Consider the following 23,237-nt stretch of genomic DNA (forward strand, 5'->3'; position numbering starts at 1 on the left):
AGTTTTTAACATTGCAAGATCTGTGCTGCATTCATAGTGTGTCAGAATAATCTGAAAAAAGTCATATCCATCTAAGGGACACTTGAATGCAGCATTGGCTTTAGCGGAGGTCTACGATCACCGAGTGTGACTCTAATTGTATGGGTTTTATGTCATTTTTACAATTCTGCAATGAGACATGATGACACAGAACAGTCAAGATGATTCATACAGCTCCATTTAAGACGCTAATCATATTTCCCTGCCATAAAAAAATAACATTGTGGACACCAGTAAAACAGAAGGGTTGTTTCTTGCTCAGTAAGGACCACATGTACCGACAGAGATGACGTTTTACAGCCTAATTAGTAATCGCTTAGTCAGGGAAGTGCATCTCATCTCAGCCTCTTATCATGTTTTTGATAAAGGCACTTCCTTATGGGAGCTAGAGAACAAACTGACTCACCTGTGAATCATATTATGGGAATGTAGGTAAGCCAGTCCTAGCAAGGCACCATGGGTAATGGCAGCAATTTCCAACTCTTGCAGTGGTTTCTTATGAACTGGGGAGAAATTAGCAGAGTGGAAATGAGTAAAAACCCTCTGAAGACTTTAATTATATAATCATGAAATGTGTTCTTCACAAAGGCCTTCATAATAAATAAAGCTTCTTCATTTAGTTATGAAGCGCAGACTTCAAGCAACTGCTGGCATCCAAAACATCACAGTATTAGTAATAAATAAATAAAAAATATAGCAGTGTGCCCTGCTGATATAGCAGTAAGAAAGTAGTCTCTTGGCATCCACCACATGGATTAACAGTTGTGATAAGGGCTCCTAAACAGGCTCCCTTTGTACTGTTGCAGTAACAGAGAGATTACATGCCAGGCGAAAGGTCCCAGCAGAACTATGGCTGAGACATTTCAAAAACAGGCCGGGGCCGACTGTCAGGACCGTGTGCCTGCATCAGTGACGAGCTCACACATAGGTGCTTAAAATAACACAGTGTGTTCAGGTCGGGACTGTTGAGAGGATGGACACTTTACAATTGCCAAGCTTTGAAAACTGGAAAAAAATTGGTCTTCAGAAAAAGGAGTGTAGCTAAAACTACATCTAAGTAACTCAGATATGGTCTTTTGTATAATGCATATCAATTGAATCAAAGTGCTCAATTGCAAATCGGATATAGAAGATATAGAATACGGAAGATATATGTTGTATTATTTAGTTACGACCATTTATAGAGTATTTGTTTCTAAATTGTTTTAGTTTTAGGTTCACATTATGTCTGAATAATGACAAATAACCACAGGAAACAACCAAAGAACCATCTATGTTTATATATTTATGTTGCTTATTAAAATTGTCTATAGAAGAGTATTCAAATTGAATCAGAGTGTTTTGTATTGTGTATTATTCACATACTGGAGTGATATTTGTCTTTTCTACTGTAATTGTGTATATGCTGTTAATGTTATTTTTGATTGATCTAATAGCATGTAGCTAGCTAACCACAGTAAAGCTAAAGCTAACTTATTAACACATGTACATAAACCACATTTTAAACAAAAAAATTGTTTCTCACAGGTTTTATTTTACATTTGACAGACTATTTATTGGCCAGGGGAAGAGACTTCCTGAACAAAAATAAGTTTGTGTGCATATTTTGCATATATTTACCCTCTAGTAAATCTGATGCGGAGCCCAGGCAGTACTCCATCACCAGCTGTAACAGAATGCAGATACAACTGATAATTCACATAGTTTGCTTTTCATCATTAAATATCCTCAATACAAAGATTCACATCAAGTTTGTGAATACTTGTGAAAATGTTCTCAACGACAAAGATCGTGTTACTGATAATAACAAGTTAACATATGCAGAGCAACTGTAGTGAGAAATACATTCAGTGGGAGATGAAATCAAAAAAGACAAAGAGGCAGGAAGAAAACAAACAAACTAACAATGTTGCAAGATTAAAACAAAAGATGGGGACTGGGAGAGACGGATCCACTAACCCAGGCAGTGTTGTCTTTCAAGTAGCATCCTTTGTACTCAATTGTGTTTGGGTGTCGCAGCTGTCCCAAAAACTTGACCTCCTTAATGATGTCCTGCCACTTCTGCCAAAAACAAATTCAGACACACAGATGGTTACACACTACAGGTACAATCCCGGTAACACCTAGGTTGGCATTGTAGTGGCGCAGCTGGCCGCACTGTAGTAACCACTTTAACAGGTAATATGGCAGAGATGGGGACTCGAGTTTGTGACTCGGACTCGAGTCGCACTTAAGTCGCACACACAGAGACTTCAGACTTGACTTGGACTCCTGCTCAAAAGACTTCGGACTCGACTTGGACTCGTGTTTTGGGACTCGTGAACAATCATTGTGTTTTCTATTTTTGGCGTATTAAAGGTGGGGTAGGTAAGTTTGAGAAACCGGCTCGAGATCGCTAGAATTTGAAAATACACAACCGGAGAAAATCTGCCACTTCCTCACAGAGCCCCTCCTCCAACACACACGAACGCGCACATGACCAATGAGGGCACGAGATAAGTTTGTGCCCCGATGGGAGGCTGACAGGCAGGTAGGCCATCCAGTTACTTTAGCCGGGCCGGCTATCGGGATGTTAAGAGCATTCCATGGAATATAACAAAAGGTGTATCTCGAGCCGGTTTCTCAAACTTACCTACCCCACCTTTAACATTAACATCATGGTAACACCATGGCGACCGGCGGCACACCTGCAGCTGTACCGCTTGTAATTAGGTTAAACTATAAAAACTTCGAACAAAACGCCGGCGGCACCAACAAAATGAGCGCACACTGCAAAGTCTGCAATATTAAAATCAAGGATGCTGGTGCAACAACGTCAAATTTCATCAGGCACTTGAAAACGCACCCGGAGAGGTCAGTCACATTAACGCATATGGACGGTTAGCAAACATGTTTAGCTCAGCATCAGCTATGTAATGTTAACTTAGCTTGCTACTAGCTTTGTAACTGAATATTTGAAAAGATGAGTGAATGTTTGCTTGTCACACTTGTTTGCGTTGAGTGGCGTTGACATCCAATTCTTGACATGACATAAAAAAGGTCGGTAACGTTAATCATTACGTTCCGCTGCCATCTACTGGCTAACGTTAAACGTAGAAAAATACATAGAACATACATAAATACATCTGTCGGTTTATAGGCAGGTTACAGGTTTATTGTTGACCACGTAACGTTAATGTTACAGGTTTATCAGGTTACCATTACACTGGGTTTGAGTGAGAGGATAGAGGAATATGTTTATTTATAGTAGACTTAAAATATGTCATTAGAGACCCAGTGTAATTAAACAATACGGTTGCAGAGGTCAAATTTTAACATTTTTGTCCACTGGCCAAATGGCTAGCCTAGTGAATGTTGAAATGTTACCAGCCACTCAGTAGATTGCCATTGTTATTTTTGGCTGGTGCGTGCAACATACAGAACCAGCCACTTGCATGATTTACCAGCATTTGGCTGGTAAATGGTGTTAATGGTAGATATCTCTTTTGGAACAGGTCATGTTTTAATATGACCAGTTCAGTATATTTCAGATAATATTGCAGCAATAGTTTTTTAGTTGCAAATGGCACAGAAAAAATGTTTACTTTTAAGTACTTTTAACAGTTTCCCTGCGGGGGATTAATCAAGTATTTGTGATACTGATTTCTGATTCTGAAGTGTTTTGCTTATAAGTTGTTTGCATTTAGCTAAAGTGTGATGTTTTTCCTCATATTGCATTGCAATAGCCTGTTTAAAGTGATCATATAACAAACAACTAATCAGTACGGATACTGTATGCTAATAGATATAGGAGTGATAATAATACAGTACATGCTTTGAATTTCTTAGATATAGCTGTGCAGTATTCTTAACAGACTGGATAGCAGCAGACAATAGAAGGCTTATTACAACCAGAAGAAACATGAGACTTTTATTTTTTAGAGACTTGACTTGGACTCGTGACCAAAGACTTGAGACTTGACTTGGACTTGCAAAAAAAGACTTGTGAACATCTCTGTAATATGGTCTTTATACCGGATTATATGTAGACAGATAGGAATGTCTCTCAATAGCACTGCAATAAGATTAAATTAAAAAGCATATTGAAAATGTAATCAGAAGATTTTACATAGCAAGTGAAACCCTCAGCCAGTGAATAGCTGTTTGACAATGTGTAAGAGTCCTCACATGCAAAACACAGAGTTTATAAATAGATAAAAGTTTGCACAAAGGACACATTCTGAAATACGCTTATGCCTAAACTTGTTCCGTGGTTTGCTTGAGGGAGGCACATGTTTGTTCCAAACCTTGCAACCTTTGGTGAGCAATTATTTTGTATTATTTTCACATTGTTTTTGTTCCTTTAGGCCCAAAGGTTAAGGGTAACTAACCATCACAAATGAGAAATCTCAATGTCTCACATGCTACTGTCAGAGCTTGGGTAAATATCATTAGAGAATGACCTTTTTTGCATTTTAAGCACTGGTTATTACTGGATTTGTGCCAAAGCAAGATACATTAATAATAATAATAATAATAATTCCTTACATTTATTATAGCTTGCTCAAAGCGCTTTACAAATACACATTACACATATTTTTTATACATGCAATGGTCACTGTGGACAATACCCACAGGAGCAAGTTCAGGTGAAGTGTCTTGCCCAAGGACACACCGGCTTTACAGACGCAGCAGCGGTGGGTTTCACCCCTTGATCTGATGATCATTGCACAGCGCACTGCGCCACACCGTCCATCTTCACGCCTCGAAGTCATCGAGGCGCTTTTACAAGTACACATTGGTATTATACATGTACTGTGGACAATACCCACAGGAGCAAATCCGGGTGAAGTGTCTTGCCCAAGGACACAACGGCCTGACGCAGTGGCGGCAGGAGCGGGTTTCGAACGGAGTTCCCCAGCATCCCCCTTGATCTGATGATCAGATGCACAGACCACTGCGCCACCCGTCCCTAAAGCTGCAAGCAGCGATGAACAGGTCGTCACACATCCATGTGCTTCAAGGGTCCTAGTGGAGGCCGGTAAACGCTGCTGTGATGATAAGTGACCATTCGAGACGGGTCAGACAAGTTAACACTACTTATGATGGTGCGGAGATGGAGAATGTCAAGAGTTTATGTTATCCAAGCTAATTCAACAATACAGTCTTTTGATACCAATGCTCACATAATGATTTGTTCAAATGAAAGAAACAAATGGTTGTTCCAATGGGCCAACCAAAGGGATTCTTCAAATGGGCAAATCAGAGGCTTCGTTTCAATGTGAAACTCAAACGGTCCCATTTAATGAGCCAATCAAATGGCTCGTGGCAATGGGCCAATCAGAGGGCTTGTATTAATGAACCAATCAGAGGGCTCGTTTCAAATAACCAGAAGAAAATCTGAGGCTAGTTTCAACCGACCTAACAGAGCGCCTGTATCAACGGACTAATCAGAGGGCTTGTTTCATTAGGCCAATCAAAGGTGTTGTTTCAATTGACCAAACAAATGACTCTTTTCAATAGGCCAATCGAATGGCTTATTTCAACAGGCCAAATCAAATATTACAGTAGAATCAAAGACATACTGGATGTGTGCAAAGGTTCTCTTTTTCACAACCACCGTGTTGTACTGACTGTCAATGGTGGTGTTTTCTTTCTCAATATTGATGACCTTGTTATCAAATGGCAGGCTAACCAAATGTCAATGTGACCCAGAGATATGAATCAGAGACATAAGCAACACATTGTGGTGTTGCATTTACAGTGGGAGCTTGGTTTTGAAGGTAAACCTTTGCATGTCTATGTGCTCTTGTGTGCGAGTGATTTCCTTACTTCGGTAGTCTGCTTGCCATTATAGGACATCTTTTTGATGGCCACCACCTCGTTAGAGTAGGAGTTACGCGCCTGGAGGGGAAAAAAACAGAGATCAGATTCAAGAAAAATCTTCAATTCGAAGTCTTCAATTTGAAAATGTACACACAACTCTCACAAAGACAAAATACATAGTTTTTCACACGGTTATAACACTCTATAAGAAGAATATGGCATAATTAAATTGTTAACAGAGGCTCATTGAAGCAACATACCGCTTAAGTTTTACATCAAGCTCAAGAGTGATACAGCCAGGGGTGTGAACATTTGAACTAAAAATAAATGAGTTTTAATTGGACAACAATTGTGGAATACTTTACTTTAACTCTCCTCTTATGTATAGCATTTATTAGCACTATGTTAACATTTAATCATAGTGCCAATCATTATTTGATTCTACACCAGCCTTTAAGCTGTTGATATTTTTTATTATTAAACACTAGTGTTACAAAACATTTATTACATGTTTATTTACTTGCTAAATAGGGGGGGGTTAAAGTGAAGTGTTGACAACTCATGAGATGTCTTCAGGGTGATTGAGAGTTAAGAAAAAACTGAATTGGTGTATAAAAACATCATTATGAATGCACAACGCAATACATCTACAACTGATTGACACGGCACTACGAGATTATCTCGTTTGAATTTAAACACATGATGAAATCACTCTGAAACGTGATTTGGGGAAGCCTGCAGGTTGGTGATATGTGCTCGTTCTGCAGCTACTGTTAGGGCTTGAGTTGTCCGTGCACATCCACATGTCCATGCTAAACCCATGGTGTTAACCTCAGAGGCATTGGCCTTAGGAACAGCTATGCTACAGCTCAGCCTAAACCCTTATCTCCGCTTCATCCCACTTACAAATGAATGGGAATTTCATGTTGAGATTCAAAAGGAATTACAGAGTATTCCTATTTGATTTTATTTCTGATTAATTTGATCCCTATGATTGACTGTCTGTTCAAGCATAATTGCTGTTCCCTCTGGTGTAATGTATAGATAGATTGCTGTAGAGAAGAAGAAAAAAAAATATAACGCTGAAATATTAAAATACATTCAGGCTAATTGTCATCGCAGAGGAAAGGGGGAGCATCAATAATTACAACAGGATCATTCATTCAACATACACTGTAGTGAAGTGTGTGGGCCTGCACACGCAGCTGGGGGAATTCCCCTCGTTCTCTTCTATAATGGAGTTCCTCTTTAATCTTAACATGCGTTCACGATGGATGCACATACACTTGCATAGATTCCTTTGACTATGCATGCATATACAGTAACATCACGCATTTACAAGAGGAAAGCACTGTGCCACTGCCACTGTTCCTTTCTCGTCTAACATGCACCTAACTTGCAGTATTGGAGATTTTATTTCTTGAATGTTAGAAAATACAACTAGATCACAACATAGTAAAACCAAAGCTAATTGCTGTTATTTTGTTGTATAGCATGAAAGTCAATGTCAACACAATGTGTTATTTGCTACATATAGACATGATTATATCTGTCAGCAGATCTTTAATTTAGGTATTAAAACTGTAAGGATATATTTTTAGACTACTTTAACTAAAGCTGCTCTTGCTAACAGCTAAAGCTACCAGTTTGCCAGTTGTAATGCAGACAGCATAAGTGTGTCAGTGAGCACAGCGCTGGCATCAGGGCCGGATTAAGACGCACACTGGAGCCTGTTAGCCAGACGGACATGGGCACCAGGGTAAGTTGTGACGTATTAGGGCTGTGTGTGTGTGTGTGTGTGTGTGTGTGTGTGTGTGTGTGTGTGTGTGTGTGTGTGTGTGTGTGGTGTGTGTGTGTGTGTGTGTGTGTGTGTGTGTGTGTGTGTGTGTGTGTGTGTGTGTGTGTGTGTGTGTGTGTGTGTGTGTGTGTGTGTGTGTGTGTGTGTGTGTGTGTGTGTGTGTGTGTGTGTGTAAATGAGATGGGACAGAAGAGGATGTTAAAGCCCTGACAGCCAAGAAAATCCTGCTTTACTATCGATTTCAAGAAAACAGCTGTCTTAGTAGGGAGGGAGGAGAGGAGGCTTATCGCTCCCAGCCCTGCATCTGGAGGGGGAGAGAGGAGCGGTGTAGCCGTAGATGAGAGGAGGAAGAGGAGAGGAGAAGAGAGGAGTAGCTGTAGATGAGAGGAGAGGAGAGCAGTAGCTGTAGCTGTAGCTGTAGCTGTAGATGAGAGGAGAGGAGAGCAGTAGCAGTAGCTGTAGCTGTAGAGGAGAGGAGAGCAGTAGCTGTAGCTGTAGCTGGAGAGGAGAAAGAGGAGAGGATCTGAAGGGACCAGAGAGATCTGCTTTCAACCCCCCTTCCACACAGCTTTAGAATCAAAGGCTTGATGAGTAATTAGTGATGATGAGATTAATAAGAAAGCTACAGAGAAAGTGCTGAGAGCGAATCTGTCTCCACTTCATTTCATCCAAAGAGCCATAAGGTAGTGGGTTACACTTACAACATGCGCACAAATCAATGGATCGATCAGGGGTGACTAGCTCATAAATAAATCAAAGCGATATTCGTGTATTAATAAGCGCTGCATAGTAAAGGGCTTAGGGAGCTTTTCTTAATGGTATTGTTAAGTATCTGTAATGGTCCAGCCCCTCATTCACATGCTCTATTTCTTCCAAAGCTAAATGGTCAACTAATAAACTCCACCACTACATCTTTGATGTTTTACTGCGTCGAAACAATGGCTTCAAATCATTTCAATGTCTTCGAGGTCCACTCATACTCAATCAATAAACTCTGTCTTAACAGGCGTGCATTGCCATCAGATGGTGTAAAACCCACCGAGTTAGACTCAATATAAAAATATATGATCCATACTGACGTAAATGCCTGACCAAAACTATTTCTTTTAAGATCTGAAATTACTTGATAATATGGTAATAAAAGCAGTTTGTATAAATTGTATATGCAATGTCCTTGGTTTGGATGAAGTCCTTTCAATTAAAGTGTATTGGCTTGTGAAAGAACACAACATTCGCACTCACAAAGTAGACGGCCCCAAAGCTGCCATGTCCGATCTCGTGCAGGTCACAGAAGACATCCTCGGGGTCATCTTTGAAGAAAAGGTCAGCCAGCTCGGGGTCCTTCGGCACTCCTTTCCGCGTGGAGGACGGCATTATGGGCTGGACATGAGCTAGGCGTCGGGGGCGACGCTCACATACACACTACTGCTGCTGCCGCCACCAGATCTCCACCACGGGCCCGGCATTGGCCAGCTAGACCTGGAAACAGAAAGGAATAGATTGTGACATTTGTCAGATCCTCCTCAACTTAACACTTAGCTGTTGCCACACAACACAACATATCACTTCCTGTGTGCAAGAGAATTCTTACATGACTGAAGTATATTTCAACTTTTTAAACTGATTACCATTCATAAAATTAGTGTTATATTAGTGGAGTTTAAAATAATAACATGCCCACTAAAGCATTCGTTATAGTGACACACACAAACACACACAGACAAATATTCCTGCTTATTCCAAAAAAATAACAACTGCAGTACATTTTATATTTAAAAAATATTTATCCTGTAGTAAAGTCTTTACTCAACTTTCTTCCTGTAAAGGTCGGTGTTGCTACATTTGGGAACATCTAAAAACCTGTCTGTCATCATTTGTAGGTGTTTCGTTTAGTAGGTTTGTTACTCCGAGCTACTTACATGCATCCCTAGTTGGTTAATAAACCAACAAAGATTCTGTTTGCACACACAAACCCGTATCGTGTGTGTGTGTGTGCGTGCGTGCATGTCCGTGCATGCGCCTTTCTATTCTGCATTTGCATCGGTGCAGTTGATAGGTGACAGAGACAAGTAAAAGGACAGCTATATTGACGCAGCAGTACTGTCTAGTCCCGCTGCTCATCCGAGTCACAGTAACACTTGCTTATGTAAACTTGCACACACACACACACACACACACACAGACAACAACCTTGACAGTAGGGCTGCGTATTGGCAAGAATGTGGTGGTACAATACGTATCATCTTTCAGGGGTTATGAAATAAATATCTGAGCATTATTTTGTTTTTAATGCATCAGAACAGTAGGTTCTACATTTTGATTTATCATCAAAACATAAAATGAGCCTGCATACAGTTATAATAATAATTGTTCATACAAACAGTCGATTAAATTATGTTATTAAGAGTCAATATAGTATCGCAATACATAATATTGCATTTCTATAGCATAAAGAAATCTATTTTCTTAAGATTATCAATATTCTCCATCCCTACTTGACAGCTGAAGCTGAGTCACTGATGCATCATCACACAAGCAGACACACACTAATGCTAAATGTTTTGTATCGCAAGGCTGCAGCCAGCCCATCAATCGTGCATACATTCAGAACACCCTGCTCCAGTTAGCTTGGTTGCACATACATCACACACACATGCACAAACAGCAGAGAGAGAGAGAGAGAGAGCGAGCGAAAGAGGCTAGGGCAGTTATCAAGAGTAAAGAGAGTGCGAGGAGAGAAAAAAGTGTGGAAGGCTTAAAGGAACAGAAAGAGAAGTGCAGCGATAGAGAGGCTAGAGAGGCGAGAGTAGAGCGAGAAGAGAGAGAGTAGAGAGAGAGCGAGATCTAGAGCGATATAGATCGCTCTATCTATCTCTCGAGATATCTTCTCATACGCTCTCTCTCTCTCTCTCTCTCTCTCTCTCTCTCTCTCTCTCTCTCGCTCTCGCTCTCTCTCTCTCTCTCTCCTCTCTCTCGCTCTCTGTGTGTGTGTGTGTGTGTGTGTGTGTGTGTGTGTGCACATCATCCAGATGCAGCTAATCTGGCTCCAAAGGCCAGCCCCACACAGGGCAAGCTGACATACAGGCAGAGGCAGCAAGACACACATGCACACAGGCCAAGACACTAAGCATCAGCATCATCCTAATCCCCCGCTCTTAAAGGGGCTTAAGCCATCACACCCGCTCCCAAAATATCTTAAAATGTCTTAAAGGCAAAGTGCTGTGCCCTCTGTTCCACGGCACAACATGTGTGAAGATTGCAGCCTCGTAGCTTTGGGGGGATTACTGTAGGTGTGGGATTCTGAGGGTGGACTATTTCATTGTTTACCCGATTGAAAAAGTATCTACTTATCTTAATGCAACTATCATTTGCTATAAATATCTGCGGATTACATCGTTTGTTAAAAAGCAACCAAAAACATCTTCTTAGTGTTTTTTTAAAAGCATTTAAAACGTTACCAATAAAGTGAAAAGTATGAGGTGTCCACTACAGGGCCTGCTATGTTTGTTAGTAATGAAATAAATATATGCCTGGAGTGACAACTTTTGTGACAGTGTTAAATGGAAATTAAAATGTATGTATATTTAAAAGAAACCCCTGACTGAGGTCGGTTGAAATACGGTTTCATGACAGTTAATTAATGATCAATACATTTCGCACAAGTAAACAAGGCCACAAAGGGTAAATCACACAGAAGTGCCTTAGCCAATCAGAATACAGTCCTGCAGCACCATAGGTGGGCTAGACTGAACAAGCTAGTCAGATTCGAGATTCATTTGAAAAGGGCACTTCTCGAATAGGAAAAGGGCAGGTGCTCAAGCCCACTTTGAGGTCTATCTGTGCACATGCCTAGTGCACAACACCCGATTTCTCGAGTTTTGATTCGTTGTTCACGATCAACATACTCTCAATAACACTGGCTCAAGATACCTCAAAGCTATTCTGCCATTTTTCATGTGTTGACTTGACTTGCCACGTCAAGAGATGCTGCTTATTTGTTAACCCAGAGTTGAGGAGAAGACATGGAAAAATACTGCTTCTTAAGTTGGCCAAGTAAACATCAACAAGAACACACACTCTGCCTCCTTCTGTAAATGGAAAGGTCTCCTGATGCCAACCGGCTACAACTACAAAGCATAACATCTCAGCATTGGGTATGGCAGCATATTGAGATGCAGCCTGACTAAAGTCAATTTCACGGTTTAGATTTCTCTCTAAGAATGGCCCAGAACATGCTCGGAAACCACCACGCGTTGCCACATAAACAACAGCCATGGTTTCAGTTTACTCGCTTACATAATGTGGAGGATCACATATACAGGCTTACATGCTTATTGCCTCAAGGCAGCTCTTGGTCACTGAGGCATCTTTGAGTAGCATGAACCCTTCATGCCTATGATGGAGGCGTGTCGAATGAGGAACGAACAGTACAGCACACAAATGTATACAACCTGTAGGTTGCAGATCATTTTACACATTATTTATGGTTTCTAGCAATTCAATGGAAGTCACACTGCCATCAAGTATATCTTTTTGCACGTGTATGGCATTTATTAGAAGCTTTGCGTGATTTCAGTTCTTCATATATCTGATTAAAGACTTTCTTAAGCACTAAAAGTGTGTTTGTTGACATAAAACCAAGACAATTATGTGTATAACTGACCTTGGAAGAGAACCATGCAGTGTCTCTGTTTGTATTTGCCGGTGTGTATGCCAATATGTGTTCCACCACCACTTTTGTTTGGCCACGTGTATTGTGTCTCCTGGTTGCATCCACACACACACACACACACACACACACACACACACACACACACACACACACACACACACACACACACACACACACACACACAATCAATCAACAACTTTATTAATCCCGCAAGGGGCAATTGGTTATGAGCAGCAGCTTATGTCATGTACACAGGCAGGAACATACAAGAAGAAAACACACAGATACACCCGGGAGCACAGATGTGGATAATTCCAATTTACACGATGAATAGTTAAAAGCATCACAATAATAAATAAATAAATAATCAAGTTAAAAGCCTTTTCAAGAATGTAAAAGTTTGAGTGCAGAAGGGATGAATGATTTAGAAAAGCGATTAGTCCTTTGAGCAGGTAGAGCATATCTACGCCCTGAAGGCAACAGACGAAATTCATGTGAAAGAACATGACCTGGAGAGTTCAGAATGCTCTCGGCTTTCCGCAGAATCTGCTGGTTACAGAAGGAGTTTCAGTCTCTCTGTTTCACGCCGATGATCTTGGAGCAGGTTTTACCAATGCTGTTCAGGCTGTTCCTGTCTTTCAGTGTAAGGCTATGGAACCAGCAGATAAAAGAAAAACAAATAAGGCTCTCAATGAATGCTTGGTAAAAACGACAAAGAATGAAGGGCCTGACAGAGAAAGAGTTCAGTTTGCGAAGAAGGTGCATTCTCTGTTGACCCCGCTTCACAATACACTCAGTATTCACATCAAATTTGAGGTGGTCATCGAAAATGGTGCCCAAGTATTTGTATGATGTGGCAATTTCAACCTTGTCATTGTGTATGATGCACTCCTTAGGAACATGCTTGTGACGTCTAAAATCAATTATCAATTCCTGGGTTTTAGAGACATTTAAATCCAGAAAACTGTCATCACACCAGGAAATAAAATCGGCAAGAGCACACTCGTGGCCTGATTCTGAGCCGCTAAGGAGGGACAAGAGGGCGGTATCGTCAGAGAATTTAACCAGGTAGCTGTTGTCTTGCATGCTCCTGCATTTATCAGTGTACATTATAAAAAGTAGGGGTGAAAGAACGCATCCTTGAGGCGAGCCCGTGGAAGTGATGACAGAGTCAGAGAGGTGTCCATTGACAAACACCTTCTGCTCTCTATTAGTTAGAAAGTTTAAAATCCATAAAACAAGTTGATCGGGCAGTTTAAAATGACATAATAGGCTCTCCACCAGGAGATGCGGCTGCATTGTGTTAAATGCTGAAGAAAAGTCAGCAAACAAAAGCCTGGCATGGGCTTGTGGCTTTTCAAGGTGTTTGTGGAGGGTGTGCAGTATAAAAGCTTTGCATCCTCTACGCCTCTCCCTGCCTGATACGCAAATTGTAGTGGATCAAGTTCACCACCTATTACTGACATGACAAGGCCTTTAACAATTTGTTCAAACATTTTCATTACCAATAACGTTAAAGCCACCGGTCTGAAGTCGTTTAGGACTTTAGGATGAGGCTTCTTAGGGATGGGAATTACAGTTGAGGATTTCCACATATCAGGAATTTGGCTATTCTGAAGACACACCTTATATAGAATGAGAATTATTGGACAATAATGGAGATAATCAAACATTGTATAGAGAGAGATAGTTGGACCCCATGTGAAGAAGCTTTAAAAGCAGATCTGAACCACAATGATGGGAGGAGTTGGCGGATGAGTAAAATAGATACAAATGGAGCAAATGATGTCATGTGATCACACTGTGCACAACTCCCTCTCACCCTCTGTTTCACTCTTCCTCCTCTAAGATGTGTGAAGTGATGCAACGTACCGTTAACAGGTTGTAATGTGGGGGGCTTGGTAACACTGTCACTAGTCCGGCAAAGTCCGGTATTTTGTCAGTTCTGTGTGTGTGTGTGTGTGTGTGTGTGTGTGTGTGTGTGTGTGTGTGTGTGTGTGTGTGTGTGTGTGTGTGTGTGTGTGTGTGTGTGTGTGTGTGTGTGTGTGTGTGTGTGAGAGAGAGAGCTGATTAGGCAAATGGCTTAGACAGATTTACTGCTCGGTGTGTGTGAATTCTTTACTACATGTTCACTACCACACGCATGCATGACACAGTACTTATGTGTAGGTGTGCAGTAGCGTGTCATGCATGCACGCACGCACTGGTGGCTGAGTGAGTAAATGAGGCAGCATGTGTGTGGGTTACAGTGGGGGAAGGTATTGCTGCCAAATTATTGCTATATTTAATAAATGATCACCAAAACAAAATGATATGTAAACGAGAATATATCGTCCATGAAAATCTGGCCTAGACTATAAACAAACACACACACACACATTTGAATTCAACAATATTTGAAGAACAATAATAAGGATTTTGCACTGAGTTTGGGAATTTCTTGCCGAATATACTAAAAAAAGTTTTAACGTTGCAATATTTTTGGAACAAAAAAACCACATTAAAGTATCTAATATTTCACATAGGAAAATGACATTTATTTTCAAATCAGAAATGTAAAAGAGAGTGTAACGGAGGTCATCTTTGGGGCCATAGATCTCGGCCTCCGTTACGGATTGTGTAGCTTTGTTGGTGGCGAAATGCAGGTAGTGTGTGCGTCTGTCTCTGTTTGCTGGTTTTATGTTAAAAGTGTTCCCTTTCCCCATGTCTGTGGCTGTTGATTGTGTGCACCTGGTGCCCTGTGTTGTCTCCTCCCCCCCCACCTGTGTCTAATTGCTGATTAGTGTGTGTATTTAGTCCCTGTTGCCCTGTCTGTTTGGAGGCTGGTAGTGTGTGGGAGATCCCTGTGGTTGGTGACGGTGTGCACATGTTCAGCAGGATTGAGGCTGTGTGTCATGTGTTCATGAGTTAATAAATGCCCACACCGGATTGTATTTGGACGTGCTGCCTCTGCCTCCTTGCTTGGTCGGGCCGCTCAATTGTCAGCTTCACAATTGGTGTCAGAAGTGGGATTGACCAAGTGAGGAGGTGAGAGTAATGGAGGAACTGAGGGAGATGATGAGGACACTCCTGCAGCTTCAGGCAGCAGTTCGCACGGGTACAAGAACGGGAATCCATGATAGAAGAGGAGCGGAGACTCCGGAGGCAAGACGGCCGATTGGCTAAAGGCTCGACGGGCACTAACTCTGCTGTTGGGGCATCAAAGATCCTGGCGGATAACTGGAAATTGATGCGAGAGCAGACAGAGGAGATGCGCTTAGTGGAGGAGGCGAAGCCCATCATGGAGCGTCAGCTGCTGGAGGAGCTGGAGAGACAGAGACAGCGAGAGGCAGAGCTCACGGCCCAGAAGGCCAGAAAGGAGAAAGAAAAATTGAAGCTGGAGCGAGCGGCAGCTAGGAAGCTGGAGAAGGTCAACATCAGCCTACAGCGTCACCTGCATCGCAGCACGGAGGAGAAGGAGGAGCGCCAGAGGGAGCTCATTAGCATGAAGGGGCAGATAGCCACTGTGATGCAGCGGCAGCAGTTCCGGGCGGACCCCGCTCAGCTGGAGAGGAAGAATCGGATCGCCAAAAGAAAGAAAGGGAAGCTTCCTTCTGACTTCACGCCCCCCCCCCTGAGGAAACCATGCTGCACAAGGGGAAGCAGAAACCTTGCAGGGAAGCCAAGGTTTTCAAGACACTGTGCTTCCGGGGGAGAGGGGTAAGGAAATGTAACGGAGGTGATCTCTGGGGCCATAGATCTCGGCCTCCGTTACGGATTGTGTAGCTTTGTTGGTGGCGAAATGTAGGTGGTGTGTGCATCTGTATGTGTTTTAGTTTGTCTGTCTGTTTGCTGGTTTTATGTTAAAAGTGTTCCCTTTCCCCATGTCTGTGGCTGTTGATTGTGTGCACCTGGTGCCCGGTGTTGTCTCCTCCCCCCCACCTGTGTCTAATTGCTGATTAGTGTGTGTATTTAGTCCCTGTTGCCCTGTCTGTTTGGAGGCTGGTAGTGTGTGGGAGATCCCTGTGGTTGGTGACGGTGTGCACATGTTCAGCAGGATTGAGGCTGTGTGTCATGTGTTCATGAGTTAATAAATGCCCACACCGGGTTGTATTTGGACGTACTGCCTCTGCCTCCTTGCTTGGTCGGGCCACACAATTGTCAGCTTCACAGAGAGAATATATATAAAAAAGTACTCTTAGATTTCTCTTGTTGTATCTGTACATGAACACATGCTATGGGCCAAAGTTCAACTTCCTTATACAAGAAACACATAAACAAACAAATACTGTACACCCCCCCCCCGGGCCCCTGTTGGTGCCGTTATGACTAATTGATGTACCAACATGTTGTTGCAGGAACAAGTCGATCAGGCTGGTAGATTTGGCTCTATACCATGTGCTGCGACAGACATTTAAATGGGACATCGCATCACAATTATGAGGGAATCATAAAGAGTCAATAACCGATATTGATACTTTTTGGTATTTATTTGGAGGGAAGACGAACATTGCTTCTGACAACCACAGTATCGACATCCTTGTGGATTCATCTTATTATTATAGACACGTGCATTTCCAAACATTTGGACTACCTATATGTTGTAAATGTATTATCTTTTCAATTTACACACGGCATCTATTGCACGTCTGTCCGTCCTGGGAGAGGGATCCCTCCTCTGTTGCTCTCCCTGAGGTTTCTCCCATTTTCCCCTTTAAACTGTGGGTTTTCTTTCGGAAGTTTTTCCTTGTACGATGTGAGGGTCTAAGGACAGAGGGTGTCGTATTGTCATACTGATATTCTGTACACACTGTGAAGACCACTGAGACAAATGTAACATTTGTGATATTGGGCTATATAAATAAACATGGATTGATTGAGTATGAAAGTGAGCTGAAAAACATGTCGTTTTTGTGAAATAAAGAAAAACAAACTATCAACAGAGTCCACGTCAACCGCCACTTAATCACATTCAATTTCAGCATTCCCTAAACACAACCTGACATTTTAGAGTAATTAAAAAAACTTGCAAGGAGTTTGAACTTGCACAAATGTTTGCAAGTTAAAGATAACATACATTATTACAGAAAAGAGGATAATATCATATAATTTCATAGACATTTTAAAAACCATGTTTCTTGTGCGTGGACACTTGCATTTAATTGTTCCTCCTCCTATATTCATTTCTTCAGAAGTGTCTTTTAATTCATTGAAGTGTTATAGATTTAGCTTCACTTCTGTTTGATCATTTTGTATTAATAATAAAAGCTTTTGACAAGCAGGACGTGTTTTCCTTATCGTTGGCTCACACTCAGTCTCCTGGGTCGCCTGTATTCCAACTAAACTCTTAGAGTGCAAATAAAGTGCAATACTGCACATGTATAAATGTGTATATATATATATATATGTATGTGCCATAACGCCAGTGAGAGCACACAAGAGTCCATATGTGTGTGCGTGTATAGCCAGGGGGTTTAGCAGCTTACTGGCCCCCCTACCGGCTTTAGGCAGGAACAGGAATTAGGCAGACTGTGGGAATTCTTACTGGGATTACCATCGCCAGCTCTAATCAGAAACTGAAGGAAAAAAAACCTGGTAAATCCGTTAGATTGTGCATTGAGACAGAGTGTGAGGGCAGAATGTGTAGAAGACAGACAGAATAGGAATTACGTAATGATTCCGTACTATCATGACAATATAGGGAGCAGGCTGTGCTGTCGAGTGTGTTTGTGTTTGAAGGTGCACGTGTCTGCCTGGATCACACACACTCTTAGAAAAAAAGAAAAGAAAATGGCTGCACTTCAATAATCCTGTCTAATAAAAACGTAAAGACTGCCAGAAGATAGAGCCTTACATCTAACTGGAGTGCAAGGCCTCTGGAGAGTAATGTATGCGTGTGTGTGACGTGTACTCTGTCTCTGTGTGTGCATGCTCTCTGCATGACATTAAATGGGTCAGCTTCGGTATGAATAATATACAGCCTATTTACATGTACAGTACAATGCCAGGGTTGCACGGTGATGACGGACCAATTAAAAAAGGGTGATAGGACTATTTCTTATCAATGGAAAATCCAAAGTGGCTGTTCTTCCTGTGACTTAATACACAGTGCATGGATGGGGTGCAGCATTCATTTATGCACATTTAACAGCTTTCGGTCAGTCCATGTGTCCGGAAATGTGTCCCGGAAAAACAGGGATCAATTCCGATCTTAACACAAAACATTTTCCTCAGCTTCAGGCCAACACATTCTCATATAAACAGAGCAAACAACTATTTGAAGAATACATAGGCGTGTCTGGCTCATGAGGTTTTAATTGAGGCGTGCCGCCGCCGACTTTAAAATCAAGCGCTGTTTTGATTGTGTTCTACAGAGAGAAACCACCGATCACTCAGGCTACCTCGTCCAGTTCGACTGTCTCGGAATAGATTGCGCTGAAATCACTAATCCAGTCTTCTCCTCACGTGGCATTGAGGAGAAATGAAAGCTTTAGCGCAAGTTCAATAAGGAAGACCTAACTCGAGTCACTCACACGTCACTCTATGGCTCCCTTCCCCCCTCATTAAATATGAGGGCGTCACGCCTCAGCAGCCAATCGCTGCACATGCTAAATGCCTTAAATACCTGCTCTTCCTCCCTGTCAGTTGTCATTGCAGATGATCACACGCAACCCGCCTCCACCCCTCTCGCCTCCCGTCTCCTCAGGACAAAGCTAAACCTTCCTCCTTCAGACTGGTCTCACCTACTCATCACCACCACCAGTGTCTAGACCCCGGGGATTTCATCGGAGCGGTGCTTTCCCTCCTGAATGATTATCCTGCAAACCGGGGGCCTAATCGCCAAACACCATTACATTCTCCTGTTGTACTATCATGGCAATCATTTCATTCATACGACGTGTAAACAATAAATATGTAATTCTTACATCACGTCTCTCCGGGTTGAACTACAGGTGCTGACATTATTCAGTCCATTTTCATTGTACTTAAAATTGTACTAAGGGGAAATTATTTTCATCAAACATAATGATTGGAGAGATTTAAAGTTGTTGGACCGTAACAGATTTTTCTGGTCAAAGTCTGGTAAATACCGAGTAACAAAAACACTCATACACAAACATACACTGCACAACACAATATTTAAAAGTTGATTATCTGTATTAACTGTATCAACATTTCTTGCAGGATGTGTAAAATGGGTATAATGGAGGGGGGCCTATATACATGTATTTATTTGTTGTACACAGTAATACTTCCAGTTACTTTGAGATGCTGGATATTACACTACTAAGGACGATCCTAAGCCCCTTTACCTTTCATCAACAGGCTTCGCTCAAAGTTCAGCTGGTTTCAACTTTGCCTTGATTTGCCTGTCCTTTTTTAATGTACTAACCATTCAATGGCAGCTGCTCGTCAAGATGGATGAACACTTCCATCTCTTTTTGTAAGCACTTCCACAAATATACAACGTTCCCTTCAAATCACACTAACTAACTAAGAAGATTTCAGGATAAGTAAAGTTTGACGGTCAGCAGGCTTCCATGTGTCTGATTTAACAGATCGTAAACAATGCTGCTCTCCTTCCAACGTACCTTCAGTCCCACGGATCATGGGTGGAGGACGTTACACTTGTAGGTGGTTTCATGTCGTTCTTAGAATACTGATAAAACCAATATTATATCACCAAACACTTTTACCAGCATACAGGTTAGGGGATGCCCAAACATTGGAAACTAGCCCTGGTGTTGCCCTGAGGATTGTTCTGTAGCCCAGATTGCTCCCCTGTACCACACCCCTTTTCCACAAGCGCTTTCCCCCACTCAGGGTGTGACTCAGCGATAAGATTTGCCCCCGGCTCAGAACGTACAGTTGCACATACTTGCCTGCCTTCCCGCTGAAAGAAGGATTGGTGTTGGCTCTGTGTATGATGCCAAGTTGACTGAAAGAATTTACATGATTACCCAATTCACAAAAGACTCCAAAACCACAGACTAACCGTAGGCTTCCTTTAATCCCTAAAAGCTTTAAATACGCTTGATCCAGACAACTTTCTATGAAATATTAAAGCAAAACAGTTCAAAACTTAAAAACAAGAAATAGGACAACTGTATTTAAAGGCTACTGTTGTTCACGTCATTTAACCACAGTATGTGTAAGGGTCTTGGAGCATGTTTTCTCTCAGTGATTGTGCTGTTATGTTAAATGTTTGTTTTTCATGTATTGTTTCTTGATATGTGTCTATGTTGATGTTACACATGGAGCTGCTAAGATGCAAGTCAAATTTCAGACTTGAACTGACCATTAAAGTATTATCGTATCGTATTTGATATCTAGTCGTTTGAAAAACACAACGTTGATGGTCTTTACTTTGCTAAAAGACTAACAGTGAAGTGCAGCTGCATAGTGCATCTGTAAAGTGCACTATAATCAAACATGTAAGACTGGTTCTGGGCTAGCAAGCTTCCAATTTAACGTATCCATCAATTTATTTTCCTATATGCTGCCAACAAGCAACCTCAAATCTTTCAGCAATCCCCATACACAGGAATACACACACACACACACCATGTATACATCACTTCAGGGGACATTACATTGACTTACATGCATTTCCTGGAGACTTATCCTAACCTTAACCATAACCAACACATGCCTAACCCTAACCCTTACCCTAATCCTAACCAAGTCTTCACCCTAAAATGAATGATTCCCCTCATGGGGACCTCCAATTTGTCCCCATAAGGGAGGCGAGTCCCCACACGTGACTATGTAAACAGATTTACGTCCCCACAAGTATAGTAATGCTAGGCCACACACACACACACACACACACACACACACACACACACACACACACACACACACACACACACACACACACACACACACACACACAACTTGAGAAATGTTGCCTCCATTCAGACTCAGCTTTAATGCAGAGTGACAGTGGGTTGGTTAGCTGCTGTGTACATCAGAGAGCCGGCAGGGCAGCAAGCTTTCATGACGAGGATAACAAGACCCAGTTACAGTCGGCTGATGTCTGGCTTTTGACACAAGGACGCAAGCACTTAGACATTTTGCTTAACTATTTGCATGCTAGAAGTCACAATAAGATTAGACGTATTGGTTAAAAAATCTAATACATAATTAAAAAAAAGAAGTAATAGGTTTGGTATTGCATGATGAGGTGTGTTGAATAATAGTAGAATATAACCTACCTGTAGGAAATGTGTAAATGGGGAGTCGGGCAAGCCTCTGTCTCCCCCTCTTTCTTTTTCTTAGTTTAAGTCCAGAGTTGACCTCTTGCCGACTTTCCTCATGACTGGGATAATACTGTACCTGTTGTTGGAAAGAGGAAACATTAATTAGGTTAGATGGTGGGATTTTACTGTATGTTAAAGTAAAATACATTCAATAACTGGCTGTGAAAGCTGAAAAAAGTGGATTAAAAGATCAAAAGAACAATAGTCTGCACTAATATTTAACTATTTTGATGATCGGTTAATCGTTACTTTTAAAGAACAATTGCCCAAAAGTCACTGGTTCTACTACTTACATGAGATTTTGTGGTAGAAAATGTGCTCACGAAGAAGATTAATTATTTATTATAATGTTTTACTGAGCCAATACTAGGGAAGGCTACTACACTAACATTGTTTTTTGTTTAAGTTCTTTGTAGACCTTTGAGAAATGCAAGCCTGTGTTAAATACATTTTTATTTAGGTTCAGCTATTTTACTTTGAGTGTGTTTTCAGCTGCAAACCTCGACCAATGTGAATTTGATCATTATTTCTTACATTCTTCTCTCATTCATAAATAATGAATGAAAACCATAATTAGTTCCATGCTTAAGCAATGAACTGGAACTGTTCAAGTATCCTTATTTTATATGTGGCTTTCGGTTGTGTCTTTTTGGCACTGATTAGTGTCTGATGCACTGTTGTGGCCGAGTGCAACTTCAGCAAGAACCGAACTGCCAACACAACGTTTGGTTTTCCTTTTTTTTCTCTTATATTTGGCTTTTTACTCAAATACAATCAAATGCAAGCCAACAACTGACAAGACTATCAGCCACTTACAGCCTCTCTACTGTAATGTATACATGTTATATCAGGTGAGTCACATTTTGTAAAAATATTACATTTATTATGAGCATGAGAGCTGAGGATAAACAGTACAAACATAGGGAAACATTTTATAATTCCTCACAATAGCAGATGGTGGAATGACTCAACGGCTAATAACAATCTCTTTAGTCAGTTGTTATCCTCTCAACACCAGGATCCTGCCTTTTATCAGCTTCAGGAAAGAAAACAATACATATTCTACGACACAAAGTTCAGAGGCAGCATGGTTTAACTAACAAAATCACCAGTAAAGTAAAACAGGTTATTTATTTAGTACCATAGAAAGATCCTGTAACCATGTTCATATTAATGATTATTTTCCACATCGTCCTTATTCACGGTCACTCGGAGCACAAAGTCTATCCCAGAATGCATTGAGCAGACAGTATCTCCAAATAATTGTAGCCTCCTGTTTGCACCTGAACACATCTTCTTTCTTCCGCTTTCAAATGCACGAGTTCAAGGACTCCACACACGGTGGGCAAACACAACCTTTCACTAGCAGGAACAAATTCAATATTTTGCTTTCTCCCACACACAGTGTTGCACAAAGACACACACATGCACGTCAAACAATCTGAGCGAGTCTTTCTGACAGCAGATTGCTGTCGGCTACTGGACTGTGTGTCGTTTTGACAAGCAGGTGGGGCAACATCCACAACATTATCAGTGAGAACAACACATGACCCTGAACTAAACTGTCAGATACAAGACGAGCGCACAATGAAACCAACTGTTGTCCACAAGCACTCCACAATCAGGAAGTATCCATAACTCAATCCATTACCCTTTGACCTTTGTCTTGGGACAATCCATT

At 41.4% G+C, this 23,237-nt stretch overlaps 1 protein-coding gene across 4 annotated transcripts in view; it reads right to left on the bottom strand.

The window, feature by feature from the left end:
- taok3a (TAO kinase 3a) overlaps positions 1-23,237 on the bottom strand; it is an 84,710-nt gene that overhangs the window by 34,591 nt on the left and 26,882 nt on the right. For all 4 annotated transcript variants that reach the window (XM_034225191.1, XM_034225192.1, XM_034225193.1 and 1 more), the window contains exons 2-7: positions 21,512-21,632; positions 8,885-9,121; positions 5,851-5,922; positions 1,999-2,100; positions 1,660-1,705; positions 446-542 (exon numbers count right to left, since the gene is read on the bottom strand). In XM_034225191.1, coding sequence (XP_034081082.1) covers positions 446-542; positions 1,660-1,705; positions 1,999-2,100; positions 5,851-5,922; positions 8,885-9,016 — 449 coding nt within the window. In that variant the 5' untranslated portion in view covers positions 9,017-9,121; positions 21,512-21,632. The remainder of the gene's footprint in view (positions 1-445; positions 543-1,659; positions 1,706-1,998; positions 2,101-5,850; positions 5,923-8,884; positions 9,122-21,511; positions 21,633-23,237) is intronic.

The sequence above is a fragment of the Gymnodraco acuticeps genome, unplaced genomic scaffold (assembly GCF_902827175.1).
Source record: "Gymnodraco acuticeps unplaced genomic scaffold, fGymAcu1.1, whole genome shotgun sequence".
In the NCBI taxonomy this organism is placed as follows: domain Eukaryota; kingdom Metazoa; phylum Chordata; class Actinopteri; order Perciformes; family Bathydraconidae; genus Gymnodraco; species Gymnodraco acuticeps.